Source organism: Malurus melanocephalus, unplaced genomic scaffold (assembly GCF_030028575.1).
Source record: "Malurus melanocephalus ecotype Western Australia unplaced genomic scaffold, MMel_1.1 scaffold_5, whole genome shotgun sequence".
Lineage (NCBI taxonomy): Eukaryota > Metazoa > Chordata > Aves > Passeriformes > Maluridae > Malurus > Malurus melanocephalus.
In genome coordinates this window covers 826,161-841,899 of record NW_026623237.1, presented here as the reverse complement: position 1 = coordinate 841,899, position 15,739 = coordinate 826,161, and the positions used below count along the sequence as shown (strand labels likewise).

The 15,739-nt window shown below is 40.2% G+C and overlaps 1 protein-coding gene across 4 annotated transcripts in view; it reads left to right on the top strand.

Annotated features, from left to right (window-relative positions):
- Positions 1-15,739, top strand: part of AGPAT4 (1-acylglycerol-3-phosphate O-acyltransferase 4) — a 73,172-nt gene that overhangs the window by 50,658 nt on the left and 6,775 nt on the right. For all 4 annotated transcript variants that reach the window (XM_057370402.1, XM_057370383.1, XM_057370392.1 and 1 more), the window contains 4 exons: positions 1,949-2,102; positions 8,289-8,391; positions 9,729-9,804; positions 15,023-15,221. In XM_057370402.1, coding sequence (XP_057226385.1) covers positions 1,949-2,102; positions 8,289-8,391; positions 9,729-9,804; positions 15,023-15,221 — 532 coding nt within the window. The remainder of the gene's footprint in view (positions 1-1,948; positions 2,103-8,288; positions 8,392-9,728; positions 9,805-15,022; positions 15,222-15,739) is intronic.

Genomic DNA, 15,739 nt, shown 5'->3' with positions numbered 1-15,739 from the left:
TCTCTGTAGTGTGGAGCCCTACAGATATTACTGCAAAAATGCCTGCACTGTGATCCACAGTAGATTTTGTGATTCCTAGATAAAGGATCTGGATAGGGGTTCATGGGGTGTAACACATACATATGACAATGTTGTACTGAAGCACATCAGTTGTATTCTGTTCCTAAGCTCCCCTCTCACCYTAGATTGCAGAGTTCATACTAGTGTTTTCTCCTTCCCTGTGATTCTGCCATTCCTGTGAAGGTCCAGTGGGGAAGTAGAAGCTTCATGGTCAGAGAAGTGGCCCATTGGAGCCGCTGGCTGTGTTCCAGGAAAGGATTGCTGTCACCTTTCAGTAACAAGAAAGTCTTTCTTTTTGCATCACCATGATTTTTAACTATTGACSTGCCTGGCATTTCCTTGTCTGAGAATGAAAAGCCTTTGAATTTTTTCTCTTCTCGGGAATCATGACAATTGTAGTTCACCTGAGCTAGTGATGGCAAGGGTGTGATTTGTTTAAAGAAACAGTATCTTAGGCCTCTCCAGGGCCTACAGAAACTATTGCTGTTTCCTCCTGAAGATGTATAGGCTGTGTTTCTCATGCTCTGAAACAAACTTTTTTTTTTAAATTGTCATTGATTTAAGTGAGTGCTAAGCAATCAAAACTAATCTCTGTGCTTTGATGTTTAAGGKACTTTCCAGGCAGGAGGCTGTCTAGCAAAGGGGTGATTCTGGGGTTTGGTTTCAGTTTCTGTCCCAGAGATTTGCCTGTGCTCTGTGGCTTTTCTATGTGTGGCTTTTCTATGCACGTAGGCCGTTCAGCTCTCATCAGTGAGCACAAGCCACCATGGTCCTGTAGATACCCCTGTRGAGGGATTGCTAAACAGGAGCTACATCTATGTGAGGGAGATAGTTGATGTACACCTGGGGTTATTGCAGTGTGGAGTTTTGATTTGCTTTCGTGTGATGACCTAATGACAAAAGGCACAACAGTAGCACCTTGGAAGGTAGGCAGGCAAAGCATGCTAAATAAACTAGAGATGTTTTCTTACTAGTTTCTCTTGTGTCTCACTAATCTGAATAACATAAGGCTTGCAGTACATGAGTAAAAGCACTCTTGTATGAGCTAGAACTGAAGCTGGCTGCTTGGCTAGTTTCTTCAGTCTGTCTTTTTTGGCTATCTTATTGCTGTGGGTTATGAGGACAGTTTGTGTGATTTGGCACTGCTCTCTGATGTGTTAGTTTGCATTCATGCTTGGCAGAAAGCAGATGAGCAAGTGGTAWATCTCCAGAGATCTATGTGCTCTCCCTTGCCTGCCAGTGGCAAGATTGTAATTATTCATGTCAGAGCACTTCCACTGTATAGTTCATAAGAGCATGAGGCTTTCAGTTGTCCTGCATCTGCTGCCTTACGTTTGTTATTAGCTCTCTCTTTGGCATCAAAGTTACTGGCTGAAGTTCTCCATGGTCCTCGTGCCGTAAGGAAAGCAAGCAGGTTGGAGTGAGGGCAGTCAAGCTGGGCACTGAAGCATTTCTTAGAAATATGGTTGATTTAGACATTTGGCAAGTTTTAGATGCCATGATACTTGAACACTTCACCATCAGAGAGAGACTTGTAACAGGAGTATGTTTTGAATGTTTTCTGACAGCTCATTAGAGGTGGAGTGACTCATTTAGAGAAATCAAGTCATTCTGATGGCAAGTTGCAGAGCAGATGTTAAAGCCTAAAGGCTGAAGTTCAAAACGGAGAATGGCAAGTTGGATGAGTGTTTGGATTTGGGTTTTTAGGGGTTTTTTTTGGGTTGGTTGGGATTTTTTACTTCAGTCAAATCAATTACCTAAATGTGTATGTGGCTACATCTGTCCCTGCTAGCAGTGCTAATTTGGGCTGTGCTGATGGGAATTAGAGAAACCTCAGTCAGCGGAAGACCTGAGCTTCTGTCTAACTGTAGTTTTCTCTTGRTTTTAGTTCCTGATTCACTGTGAGGGCACAAGGTTCACAGAGCAGAAGCACCAGATTAGCATGAAGGTGGCCGAAGCCAAAGGTCTGCCCAAGCTCAAGTACCACCTCCTGCCACGAACGAAAGGATTTGCTGTCACCGTGCAATGTTTGAGAAATGTAGGTAAGGAAAGTCACMGGGGACAATGCTAAATGCTTATTTCTTCTAATTGCTGCCAGTTTGCCATGCTTTTCTTTCCCCTGTAGCATGTGTCCTAGCAGAAAAATCCTGAGATCCTTTCAGACCATTTTTTCACTAGCCTCTGGTTTTATTAGCAAAATTGTGGATCAGCTTGTAAGGTTGCTTTTTTTGGTTGGGTTTTTTTTTTTGTTTTGGTTTTATGACGGGTGGGTTTCAGTTGGGTTTTTTGGGTTTTAATTTATTATTGTTGTTTTGTTTTRTAAACTCTGAGTTTGTGTTGGGGAATTGCAGTTGCATATTTTGTACTTGTTGTGAAAGGATAGTTGTATTCTATTCTTAATTAGGTGAATGCATCAGTAAAGAATCTGAGGCAGTGTCTTAAAATACTTGCTTGTGGTAAATATCTACCTCAAATAACGTCAAATAAATCAAAAAATACTCTGCTTTAAATTCCTGTATAGATTTGCTTTTAGATTTTTTTAATGGAGCTGAGGAAGGGGAGTAGACTTTGAATGAAGATACATGTAGGTGAAATTTATAAACTAATTATTTCTACATTAGAGAACACGAGTAAGCTTTTCTTTATTAAATTGTTCTGAGCTCCCCATTTATTTCTGATTACTGGCATTTGCCAGCTTTAAAGTGACATCAGTAAGAATATTGCCATGTTGCCTTTGAAGTGATATTCTTTGACTAATGCTATCTATCAAAGTCCACTTCTGTGTACTTCTCAGGCAAGGGAAAGACAGCTCTAAGTAGCCATAGTTTTAAAATGTCTTTGGGGTCTGGTAGATTTGGGTGTTAGACAGCTGATATGTAAGAAAGACAAAAGTGGTTTCTGGTTTAGAAGAAAATGTTCTAGCTTGACTGAAGTTAATGTCAAAACCTCTTTTGTCTTTGAAGACATGTTTTCATGTGGCATATCTGGGATAGCTGCTGTARGAAAAGCGTCCCAGTCAGCTGTCTTGCTGTCTCTCATATTTCTTCTACATATCCTCTGGCATGCCAGGTAGATCATACCACTGTTGTAGCTTCCCAGGCAGCCACAAGTTTCCACCCCCAAGGTGGATAGCATAGCTTGRATCCTTTCTGATACATGAACAAGAGTTGTAAGTTACGTGAAGCATCCAGCAACCCTCTTGAGAGCACAGTTTAGCCTTGCCTTTTGAATTAGGGTGASTGTTCTGCTGAGGGCAGGGGAGTAGTGGGCTTGAGGCACTTAAGAAGGGATGAGTCAAAATTCTRTGGCCTCTAATGCCCTGAGCTGGGAATCAGGAACAGGTTATTTTGGTAGCGATTTTGTTCTTTTCACTGCTCCGTGTAATACAAGCAAAATGCAGCGTGATTGTGGACAAGTATCTGATTTGTGGGAAAATGTTTCAGAAAGAAACAATTTTAGAGAACCCGAGTGACATTTATAATATGTTTTGGACATTCATGCAGCACACTATTGTAACACTTAGTAGTACCCTAAATATTTGAAATACCTTCAGAAAAAAAAGACTGARGTGGTTAGATTATTTATTTATTTAGGGGAGTATGTGCCACTACCTCAGTGCAGCAGCTGTGACTTGCTAGACAGAGCAGTGTAAAGCCAGGARGAAGGTAGTATTTCCCTGGGAGGGTTCAAGGAGAAGCAGAGTCATAACTTCTCCTATACAATTTCAGCAAAAGCTGTCGAGCTTAAAAACCCAACCAACAAACCTCTGCGGATTTGATGACCGCAGATCAGTGTTGCAGGTTCTTCTGGGTTTGTTGCTTTGTTTGCCTTGTTACTTTTTGCAGTGAGAGGGAGATTTAAGGGTTACTGCCTGGGTTACTATATGTTTCTCTCCTCTAGAGACAATGGGTACATGTGAAGAGCATCTGAAAAGCCTTTGTAAACACAGTCTTGTTTTTTAGAATTCCTTGTAACGTTATTATATACAGATAACAGGGAAGTCCATGGATGTTTTTTTAATAGAGATGTGATGGGAGTCTCTTCTGACAGTCCATGATCTRGAAATGTAAGTTCTCTCTAGAAATTAGGTCATATCCCTGTGCATCTCTAAAAGAGAGACTGGTGCTGAACTGCCTGAGCCATCTCAGCTAATGCACCTTCTGTGRTCCCACAAGGGTGATGGGCCTGCCTGGAGTTCCTTGCTAAGGGATGTAGCTGCAGTGTGACACAGGAGTCACTGTTTGGGGCCAGTTCACAGCTGGGTGTGACGGAGCTTCTGTCCCCATTTTTTTCCTCCTTTCTGACAAGGATGACAAGGATGYGAATTGACTTGTCAGAGGCTGTAGTGCTGTAGGATGGGTAGAAGCTGGTTCCTCTGGCTGTCCATGTAATTCATCCATGGCAGCAATGATCACAGGTTGGTTTTCTTCAAAACTTTGTATAAGTTCATAATGCTACCTCCTGCAGTCACTCTGGAAGGAGTTCTGAAGTAGTTCTGCAGTWACTGGAAATAGATGGTGACATCAGACTAGCAAGCCCATCTGTTTTGAAAAAGTTTCAGAAGGAGTTTATTCAGTGTGCATACATTGGAAGCTGCCCCCATACCAGTGATGCCGTATCTGTCAGCATAAGCAGATGTATTGGGATAAAAATACCTTCCATGTAAAATAAGGAGTAAAGAACCTTCCCTATTTTTCGTAATGGAATTCTTTTTTCCTCCAAGACTTACTTTCACTAATTCAGATCTCCATACATAATTTGATTCTAAAAGAAGTGCTTTTACTATTTCTTGAACTTGTTCTGATGTTTTTTCAGTGACCGTCCCTACCAGTATGGTTTTACACACACAGTCCCCAAGAGCTTAGTTTGTAGAAGCTGTTCACTTGAATAAATTGCTTTTTGCTGCCTGTACTTTTCATGGAAGTAAATGAAAATACAAATCTGTTTCTAAAACACTCATCCATTACTTACAGTAAAAATGAATGCCATAAATACTGTGAAAGATATATTTAACTGTTACTTTTATTGCCTGGTCGTATATCAGGCAGTTCCTTTCAGCTGTTTTTATTTAGTTAAGACTTAATCTTGAAAATGTACTTCATGATGGATTGTAGATAAGCCCAAGTTTTGTTTTGCACCTTTTCCTCCAGTTGGGCATGCTGGGAACTGCTGTCCTAGAGACAACACATGAGAATAAATTCCAGGGTGATAKTCTCAAAGAGTTCAGTATGACGGTGTTTGGGGGTATTGCAATGTTGTCTTTTTCCTGTGAACTGCACTTTAGTCCTGGATTATTACAYTTTTTCAAGTGGGTTTCTAGTCATCATCCAGAGCAAGTTACCAAGTTTGAGAGGATGAGTGATTTTTGTTCAAGCTGGCCAGATTAATGAAATGTTACATCAAAGGACTGTGTCAAGGTGGCATCATATCAGCAGTACAGTTAATTTCGCAGTACCTCTCCCCTCCCTTTTCCTGTGTTCAGATTGTTTTGTGCTGGAACGAAGGTGCATGTAGCCATACTCATTGCCTATRGGTTGATTTGTAAGTGATTCACTCTGGCATAATCCACCATGGACACAAAATAATGCGTGAAATTCAAGAGGACAATCAAAGTAAGAAAAATTCTCTCTAGATATGTAATCCAAAGATAGTTTTAGGCTGAAGTTAATATGTTAAATTCTTAAGTACTTAGCKCTCTCTTAGAATGTTATAGGTGGAACCAAAAGTTAACAATATGAAAAAAACCTGGGCAGAGATTAGAAAAAACAAAAAAAAAACCTAATTTTTTTTACATAAGTAAAAGGCTTTCAAATATTTGTGTTTGGTTTTCAATGCAAAAGAGGTTTTAAAATATAAGTCCTTTTAAAAAATACTTCGCAACTGAAACAAAACCTCTCAAATGCTGCCTCTRTTATGAGAGTGAGACATTTGTGATGTTTTCAAGATGCTATGGAGTTACGTTTTTACTTGTTTTAGAGTGTGAATTTTCTGGTCTCTTCAGCTTTTGGATGMGAAAGTCATGAAATGTCCAATTCTAATTATGCAATTACAAAATCCATGTTTAATGATAACCACTTACAGTGTGTCACACAGCCTGCTAGTACTGCTTTGACTGTGGAAGTTTTCTGGTAAATTTTAATTTCACGCAGTCTTTTTCTTGGACATTTTTATTATTGTTCTTTTCCCACACTCTCAGAATGAGAAAGCTAAAACTTTTAGTTATTTTCAGTTATATCTGGATAACAGAGGTCTGTTTACTCCTGCACATTGCTTTCATTGTCCTGGGTTTGGCACTGCTTTGTACCAAAAGATTTGAGTGTGTTATTGAAAGGGACTGCACTGAGTATCAAAGTGCAGACCAGTGGGAAACAGGAATAGCATTTTTTTCCTCTGGAGAAAAGGAAAACTCTGTGTAAGACTATCAGCACATAAAGATGTTCCTGTCCATCTCCACAGAASTTTTTCTCAGGAGAACTGTCTTCCAGTGTGTCTCAACAAAAACCCAAATCATATAAAAACTCAAATATAGATGCCTTGTTAGAGATGGAAGAAAAAGTGTTGTGTATATCAAACTTTGCTTTATTGTATCCCTATTGTTATAAGAATAATCTTGTGCTATTAAAGAATAAACTAAGAAGCTTACACTGTATAAACCAAACTGAGCTCTTGTTTGCCTTCAATTACATTGGATTAGTAAATTAGAGTAGATTAGTAAAATCCTTCTACACTAAGAAGCTTAAAAATGGAAGCAGATGATTTATTTTTTTAAAAAAAAAAGTAATTTCATACTTTTATCATACTTTCATGGAGAGTAGTAGTTTGAAGTAGATTTTGGYTTGCGTTTAGTTTTGAGTTTGGGCTAAGAACCCAGCTGTAGTAGGAAAAGAATGGAGTTGTTAGTGAGGGACAGGGTCTTTTTGCAGTGACAAGGGTTTGGCCTGTTTTCAGGATTTCCTTTCATCACTGAAGCCAGGCTGTTCTGTTCTGCCTTACGAATTCTGTTTTTCAGTAACAAATGATGTGGTGAGTTTCTGGGAGCTGAATGCTGARACCAAACCATATTTATCTCTCATAGCTGGAGAGGTTTCAAAATCAAGAGCAAGTCTTGTCTTGTGTAATAGAAGTCTTTCTTAGGTGGGTGAAGAGCCCTCACAATAAAGGTTCATCACATGCATTTTTATTCATTATTGCAAAAATCGAGAGTAGAAAAGCTAAACTAGAACAGGCTACATATGAACAGTGCTTACATATGAAAGTCATTTCTGTGAGAAGAAAAATAAGAGGGTTTTTTATGTCATTGATATTAGAGTTCATACCATGATGCACAACTGATTTTTCAGTGTCAGAAAAATTAATTTTTCTCTGGTAATTTTGTGACATCAGGAAAATAGTATATCTAAGCATGTATTCAAGTAAACTTCTTTGCAACACTTCATGTGGTTTTAAACAGTGAAGCTTTTTCTGTAGAAACTGCTTGTTACAGTCTTGTAGTTTATCTGCCATCAGCCTTTGCAAGTRCTTTTATTGTTCTAGCTCAGTCCTGAACTGCACAGTTTTCTCTGTAGYGGAAGTTTGGCTGCAGGTTTGTTCAGCAGAACTTTTATGTTCTATTCCTCACATCTGCATGTCTCCAGATGTGATGGGTCATTCCCTCTCTGCCTTTGCCCTGTAGCAAGCAGGTGCCTGAGTTACCAAACAACAGACATGAGGCAGGGGCTGCTTTGGACCCTGGCAGTTGACAGCTGCATTAAGCCTTCCTGCTGTAGGATGTCTCACACACACACACACATTTTACCTGTTCTTAGTCAAAGGGTATATATTAATCATTGTTTATAAAATGTATCTGCCTGGTTGTTTCCTCACATTCAGTGGGCTAGTTGTATCATTCACAGTGAATTGAAAAAGGTAACAGTTCTRCAGTTTGGCTCTTAGAAGTCCTAGGTGTATTCTGTGAGAAGCTGTAACATCATTCTGCACCTGSTGAGGAAGGAGGCAAGGGGTGGATGGAGAGCAAACCTTTCCATTCCTCTGGTGCAGTTCCTGAAAGGGTCAGTGGTTATTTGGCTTCTTAAAACCTGTGTTTTGAATATTCCATTGTCATTTTTCCCTCGGTGATATCTCTGTGATGCTATTGGTGATAATTTACCTAAATATTSTTTGTCTGAGAGAGAATAACTTATTTCCATTGTATTACTACAGTAACACATARCCTGTTTCTCTTCTTGTAGTTTCTGCAGTCTATGATTCTACCCTTAATTTTAGAAACAATGAAAATCCAACATTGCTGGGAGTTCTAAATGGAAAGAAATATCATGCAGATTTATATGTAAGGCAAGTAATTCATATTTTAATTCCTTTTTAGCATACAGGAGCGTGTACTTGAAATCACAGTTGGTCAAATAAGGGAATATTTTCAAGTGGGTGACAGAAAGCAGATCTCTACCATCTGGCTTCACAGAACTTCAGATAAAAATTCATATGTGTGGGGAAGTGTTTCTGGTAAATTTGTGTGACTATAAGTATGTGAGGAGTTCATAAATGTCTGCAGGACTTTGTGTTATTTTTTTTTTTTCATTTGTGTGTCTGTTAGCTCAGCAGCACCAGTGGGGCCTCTTATCACTCACTTGGCCAGAACACCAAACACCATCCAGGTGTTCAGGTGGAATTGCTTTGCCTTTCCTGTGTCTGGCACAGGAGTTCAGAGATAGTTCCAGTTCCTGTGGTGGAGGTCAGGCTCAGGACTGTCCCCCCCTACATCTGGTGCTGTAGCTGTTGCTGCATTTGACTGCTGCACCCTCCCTACCTAATGTTTAATGAAAAACTAAAAATTACCTGGATTCCTTTTTATTAATGTTTCTATAAGTTATGAATACCCTAATGGCTTCCCATAATCTTAATGGGAAAGAGCCAATTCCCAGGGGACATTCTACCAGCAGCACCGATACTACAGGCACCCAGGGCATGTGATGATGTAGGGCTGGAGACAATAGCCTAGAAGTGATGCTTCAAGTGATCAGGAGTTCATCATAACCTATATCAGAGCAATAGTGGACCAGTGGGCTAATCCAGTTGGTTTATCCTGGATACCARCATGAAGTGGAATAGGGTGACCTTTTCCTTTTACCTCTCCTTTTTGGCCTGTTTGAAAAAGTATTTCCTTCAGAACTGKTTTTGTCCAAGGGTAAAATGAAACTTCCTCTTGATTCCTCTTCCCAGGGGGTAGCTCAGCCTGGTGTCCTGATGTTTGGTGTTCTCAGCCTGGTGGGATGGCGTTCATGGAGCCCTTCCTGTGTGGATCAGCTCCAGCAGGGCAGAGGRATTCCTCTTTCTGTGTTTCCCTGTACACCATTCAAGCCTGCTGCAAGTCAGTCTGGCACARTATGGAAATTGCTTTTCACAACTCAGGGTGGCTGTTTGCCTGTCCTGAAAAGCTCTTACAGGCAGGGTGAACCTTGTGGCTAAATTTGTTCTGGCAACTAGTTTGGGACTATCACAGATTCCTTCAAAATCCTCTATATTTGCTTTTTGAAGTGCTGTAAGTGTTGGACAAATTTAAAAAACAGTGAAAAATAGAGTGAGTCTCCTGTCAGATAATCTGTGTAGTGCAAGTGCTGTTCCTGGGAGCCAGAGTTTTTAATATTCTTAATTTTCTCATTTACCATTGTCAGGCGGATTCCACTGGAGGACGTCCCAGAAGATGAGCAGGAATGTTCTACCTGGCTCCACAAACTGTATCAAGAAAAGGTTGGTATTTTGGTCAATACAACCACTGGTGCTCACTTATTTATACTGCTAGTAGACCTTTGCAACGTGCATGTGTAGTGTCCGAATTTGGAGGCTTGGGGTGGGTTGGTTTGTTTGGTTTTCAGGGGAGGTGCTCTGTTTCTCTACATATAAACTGAGCTTGTGCTGATAGTCATGATTGCTTTCATTCTGAACACAGAGCAATAGGAAGAAAGCTTGAACAAGCCTTTCTAGAGCAGTTTTAAGCCTCTTCTTTAGARAGTTGCATAAGGATGCAAAGATCAAAACTGTCTTGCTGCCTTCTGATTGGTAGAAAGACCCCCTTCCCCTTGAAAGCATTTTCTAAATCAAGAAGGAATTTGTGGGCTAAATAAGATACTTTATTTAGTGTATTAGAATTTTTGTCCCTTGTTTTACCGTGCATTTTTACATCCAGCATTAAAAGGACAGGCTGATAAATTGCTTTCACACCACGTGTATAGAAGGCGTGCATTTAAGAGTTCCAGTTTCCTAGGATGGGGAGAGAGTAACAATGACTGTGTTTATACATGCTTAGTGGGTTTTTTCTTTTTTCTTTCCAATGCTTTCATATTAATCTTCCAGTCCTTCATAATCTGTTTCTTTTGGGCTGTTTTTATGAATATTGGAGAGAGTTGTTAGGGGATGTGCTTTTTGAATGCACACAGCGCTCCCATTTTCAATCAGTGGGAGTTACAGGTATGCACAGCATGAGGGCCTTGACAGCTCGCTTTGCTTCAATACATTGATCAAAGTTACGTATTTTCAGACTGGAAGGCAGCAGTGCTTTGGATTTAGTAGAATATAGCAATGCTCTGGATTCCTCTCACTGGGACAGCAAAATTTTGCTGTGCTGTTTGTCACGCTCTACCCAGGACACCACACTGGCATTTCTGTATCGACTCTGCCCCAGCCATTCTCAGTTTCAAACCATGACTGCTTCTGGTGTAATTCATAGCTCCTCTAAGCAGCTTCCTTACAGAAATGTGTAAAGCAACTGTGTCTTGAGACCTCACGTGTAGGTCTGCTCCCTTTGCCTCAGATCCCCTTACAATTTGTGCCAGTCACACTCGGTTCATGCATAGCTCCCATCACCTTTGCAGAAGGGCAGGATGTTACCCACGGGCCCTCCCCGCTTTGCAGGGATATACATGCAAATGGGCCTTTTGCTTATCATTGCAAAAGTCCACTTTCTGCTACTATGAAACTAGCCCTGTTTAATGTTCCTGAGAACTATTTAGACCTTGGCAAGACAAGAACATAAATGTATATGTGGTGATTGTTTTTCTGAATCTCTTATTACATAGTTGCATTAATTCACTTCAAGATTTTTCTGTTCCCTTTTTGGCAAACACTTATTTGCTTCTAGTGCAAACGTAGTGTACATCTATCTTTCATAATATTATATTATATTATACAATATATTATARTATTTTTCATGTCTGTTATTCATGGTGTCTTCATTTGCTTGTTTGTTAAATCTCTGATTTCCTATATAAGTATAGGAGTGAAGGAATGTGTGTCAGTTTTCCATTCCATTAAAACCTCATTTGGCTGTATGGAATTTTTTTAATTCATAAAGGCTGGGGATGGTTGTTTAATTGTTTTTTGATTTGGGGTTTTTTGGGTTTTTTTTGGTGATGGTTTCAGTTTTTGTTTGAAGGCAGCACGTTTTTCTTTCTCCAGCTGTTTTATATTGGTGAAACTTGTTTCATTGCAGTTATTCCTGGTTTACTGAAGCCCATATCTTTGTAAAATCAGACTGGCAGAATACAGATCAGGGACAACTTCTTCCAGAGTTCTGAGATTATGGAAGCTCACCTGCAGGGTAAAAAATACAATTTTGTTTCACCTTTCTGCCCTGCATCTTAAAAAGATAATCGGCTTTTAGGTCAGATAACAAGCAGCTGTGTCACCCAGGTGCTGTTTCCAAAAGTTAATTCTGTTTCAGATCATCTTCAGAGTCGGTAAATATTTATGATAAAATGTGAAAAGTCATTATTCAAAGGGCAATAATTCATTGCAAGATACTCATCCCCTGCTTTGTCTGTTTTGGTTACGACACTTTACTGGCTGTTTCAAATTAAGACGAGGTGTGCACACTACTGGAAAGCAGAGACCCTATTTTGTCATGCATTATGGTTCCCTGTACTGTTTCTTATTCTCAGTTTAATAATTTTGTAGTAGTTTCTCAAGACTCAGAGGGTGCTGAATTATGCTGTAATAGCATGTTTTAGTGGCTGGAGAGTGCCACAGGTACTGAGGTCAAGTCCTGTGCACTCAAGGTGATCAGGATCACAGGGCTGTTGGAATGAGTAATGAAAACAGCAGTTACTGGACTTGGAGGGACATGACTTTTTTTCTTCTTTGTTTTTTCTTTCTTTTTCCAATTTATTTATGATGTTAGTAAAGGAGTGAGGGTCTTTGAGAAAAGCTTATTCCGTTGCTATTCACCTATATGTACCTCAGTCTGAGATCGTTCTCTCTGGGAGCCTATTGTGTTTATGTTCCTGCTACTCATCACTTCATTTTTTGGTTTAGTCACTGCTGCTACTGCAGTTGAACAGAGACTTGCCAGATAAACAGTGACACTGTGCTGCTTCAAAACAAACAATGTTCTCCTTCCTTTTCCAGGCATACAGTAAGCACCATGTCCATGTGCTTCTTCCTCACCTCAGGRGTAGATTTTGTTCTTGCACATACAGCCAGCACTACATCAGTTGCTTCCAAATAATGACAAAGGTGCAATTTCATGCAAATTGCATTTTCTTTTTATTTCTTCTATTTTTTCAGACTGCCATTTCTAGAAAGGTTCCCTTTGACTTTAACTTGGATTGAGGATCTTACTGCCAAGTCTGAAGAGATGCTATGTAGTAGTCACAACTCTGCTAGTCTTCGCATGTTTGTTTTCATTTTTTTACCTCCTTACAGCGTCAGTAGTTTAAACAGAAGTTCAGCTTGAGAATCTTAATTTCCATTTAAAAGAAAGCAGCTTCTAACCTTTCATGCTTGTAAGAGAAGCTTGGAAAAGAGGGGCTGAAAATATATGCAGAAATGCCCTAGGGAATCAGCAAAGCATAACTGAAGAGGAGAAGTGTACAGAACCCCAGTGTTTGGGAACAAAGAATATATTTTTGGATACTCATTCTTTGTGGGCTACCTCATGAAGGGGCAGCAGCAGAGGCCTCCTGCTGGGAACAGGGAGGAAGAATCCTCCCTGTTAGCCTGTCACAAGGAGATGGATGTTCCCTGATTCCCCCCTCACTGCATTATCCCTCCCCCACACTGCCTCAAGTAACCTAAATTTGGTGGGGGCAACAGAGGGAGCATGTGTCCATGTCGGAATGTGATACCTGGGTGGATGGAATTTATTACAAACTGAAAAGCAGCTCTGTGTGCTGGGGAATGAAAGGAATCGAATGTGGGTGAGGTGATTTCGGGAAATGTTGAGGTGTGTTAAGTATTTAAAGCCTGACTTGTTGACAGGTATCACAGGCACCCTTGCAAAAGCTTACAAGACAGATAAACCCRCAGATGCCTTTGGCAAGTGAATGTATTTAAGGGTAAGGAATCGGAACTGAAGAGCTGTTCCCCACAACAGCATGAAATGTGTAGTCAAGATGTTRGCCTTGACATTGTTTTGCCTTTTGTATTTGTTTTCCATCTTCTGGAGCTTCTCAGTGAGGTGTGGTCTGTGGTTTTGCTTCCCCTCWCTGCTGTGCAGAGCCAGCAAAAAATCCCACTGCACTCATTTCAAGTGAGCCTGTCCTGCTCTCTGTAGTAACAGGCCCTCTATTGGCAAAGCCARTAAAAGTCGAGAATTCTTCACTTTCCTGGGTAATACCAGGATTGGGAAACCTAACTGTATATTGTAAATTCAGCTTACTAATGATGAGTAGCTCTGTCTTCAAAGCACTGTGAAGAAAACTTCATACAATGTGTTCTCTGTTGAAGATGGCTCAGTAATTGGCCAYAGTGATCACACTACAATCTAGCTCAGATGAGTAAAACACTCATAATTTGTCTAATCTCAATAAAGAGAGTGCATGCTTTAATTACTGTATAATTACTTAAAAGCTGAATGTTCCCTTTGAAACAGATTAAGTGGTAACAGCTTGTAATTGCTTAAGTTGCTATTTAGTAAGTAAAGAATTGTTTGTGTCAGCTGGAGCGTGAGTGTAAAATCACAGCATAGCAGAAAAATTAGTCTTTTGGTTGATTAATCTTGGCTTTGCTAGAATTTTTAGAAACCAAAAATCCTTACTTTAAAGTACTTCATTCTGACTAAATTAAGGTTTCTTTTTATGTCAAGTCTGATGCTGACTTCATTAATTAACCAGTTTTATGCAATAACACAGATTAATAATCTTTGCTTTTGAACAAGGAGGGAGTGGTTCTTTTCCCCCACCCACTTTTGGTATCTTGGGTTGTTGAGATCACTAAAGACAATGCTGTTCACCCATGTGGGCTATAGATGAAGGTACTAAATTTGAAGTCTTCTGTGCTTTTAAAAAACCCACCCCCACCCCATTGTCCTCCTTKTATTATACTTAAAGGGAGAGTTCTTGGCTCAAAAAACAGTGAGAGATTGTACAGGGTTTGCACACTCAATTGTTTGTGGAGGGGTTCAGCACCCAAACTTCCTTCCACAAGCRTCATGGGAAAAGGTGAACAAGGCTGCATCCGTGGGACACAGACAGGAGGGGGTGGTTTTCTTCAGAGTGTGGGTCAAGATGGTGTTTAGTTACCTTCTCTGACAATTTGTGAGTGCTGTTTGAGAGCAGTGGCTGGAGAAAACATGAGGGAACAGAGGCTGCTGCTGAGTATGTGGCCCACACACTTGCCTGGCTTACCTGTAGTCTCTGGGCAGTGGCCATGGTGCTGCAGGAAATTCAGCAGTGATGTCTGCATTGCTGCTCCCATTGTCCCTCCTGTTTTCCTGGGCTGTTATACTCTCCAGGTACGCCATTTCTCAGGATGCTGTGTGAAGGAGAAGGAAAGTATGGACACATCATTGTATGCTCTTTTTTTTTTTTGACTCTGTGTTCATTGACTTCAAAGTACAAGCTTTCCAGCCATCAGCTCATCTTTGATCTTCCCCTGTGGTTACAAGCATCCAGAAGGAGRAACATCAAAGCCGGGAATGGCTAGCTTTTTTGGCAGATGGGGATTTAATTGTTGCCCTCCTTTGTTCTACTAGGATGCATTCCAGGAGCAGTATTACCGAACAGGAACCTACCCAGCAGTCCCTATAATACCGCCCCGTCGGCCATGGACACTTTTGAACTGGCTTTTCTGGGCCTTATTGCTGCTATATCCTTTGTTCAAGCTGCTCATCAACATGATCAACAGTGGATCATCACTGACACTGGCTAGTTTTGCATTTGTCATTATAATAGGTAAGTTTTCTGATACGAAAAGATTGCTTACAGGGTAATTATCCAATAGGATTTGTAGAGACTTGCTAAATATAAAGATGACTTGTGAATTCAACAACCCATCTAATATTATGTTCATTCAAKCCTGGACCCGATTAAAAAGATTGTGGTTTATTCTTGTAGAGTTGTATTATTTTTTGTGAGAGCTGCATACAAAATTTTCTGTTTCTGTAGAATTCAAAACAGTGACTTCTCAGTGGCTTTGACTTACAAAAGGCTTTCTTTTCTTGTGTTGTGTGTTGCTGGGTTGTACTTTAAATGCTTAGAAGAGAAGCACAAGGAKAATTTATTCCTTTGAGAATGCATTTGTCTAATTGTAGTCTGATGTATCATGCACTGGCAATCCATGAACTCCTGATTTAAGCACAGCCTGTTGTGGCCATCTGCTCTGACTTAGGTAGCACARGGCATGGACTGTCACAGGCCATTCCTGCAGTTCTGCCTTTCCCAGTGTGAGTGGTCATTGGTGCCTGGTGGCT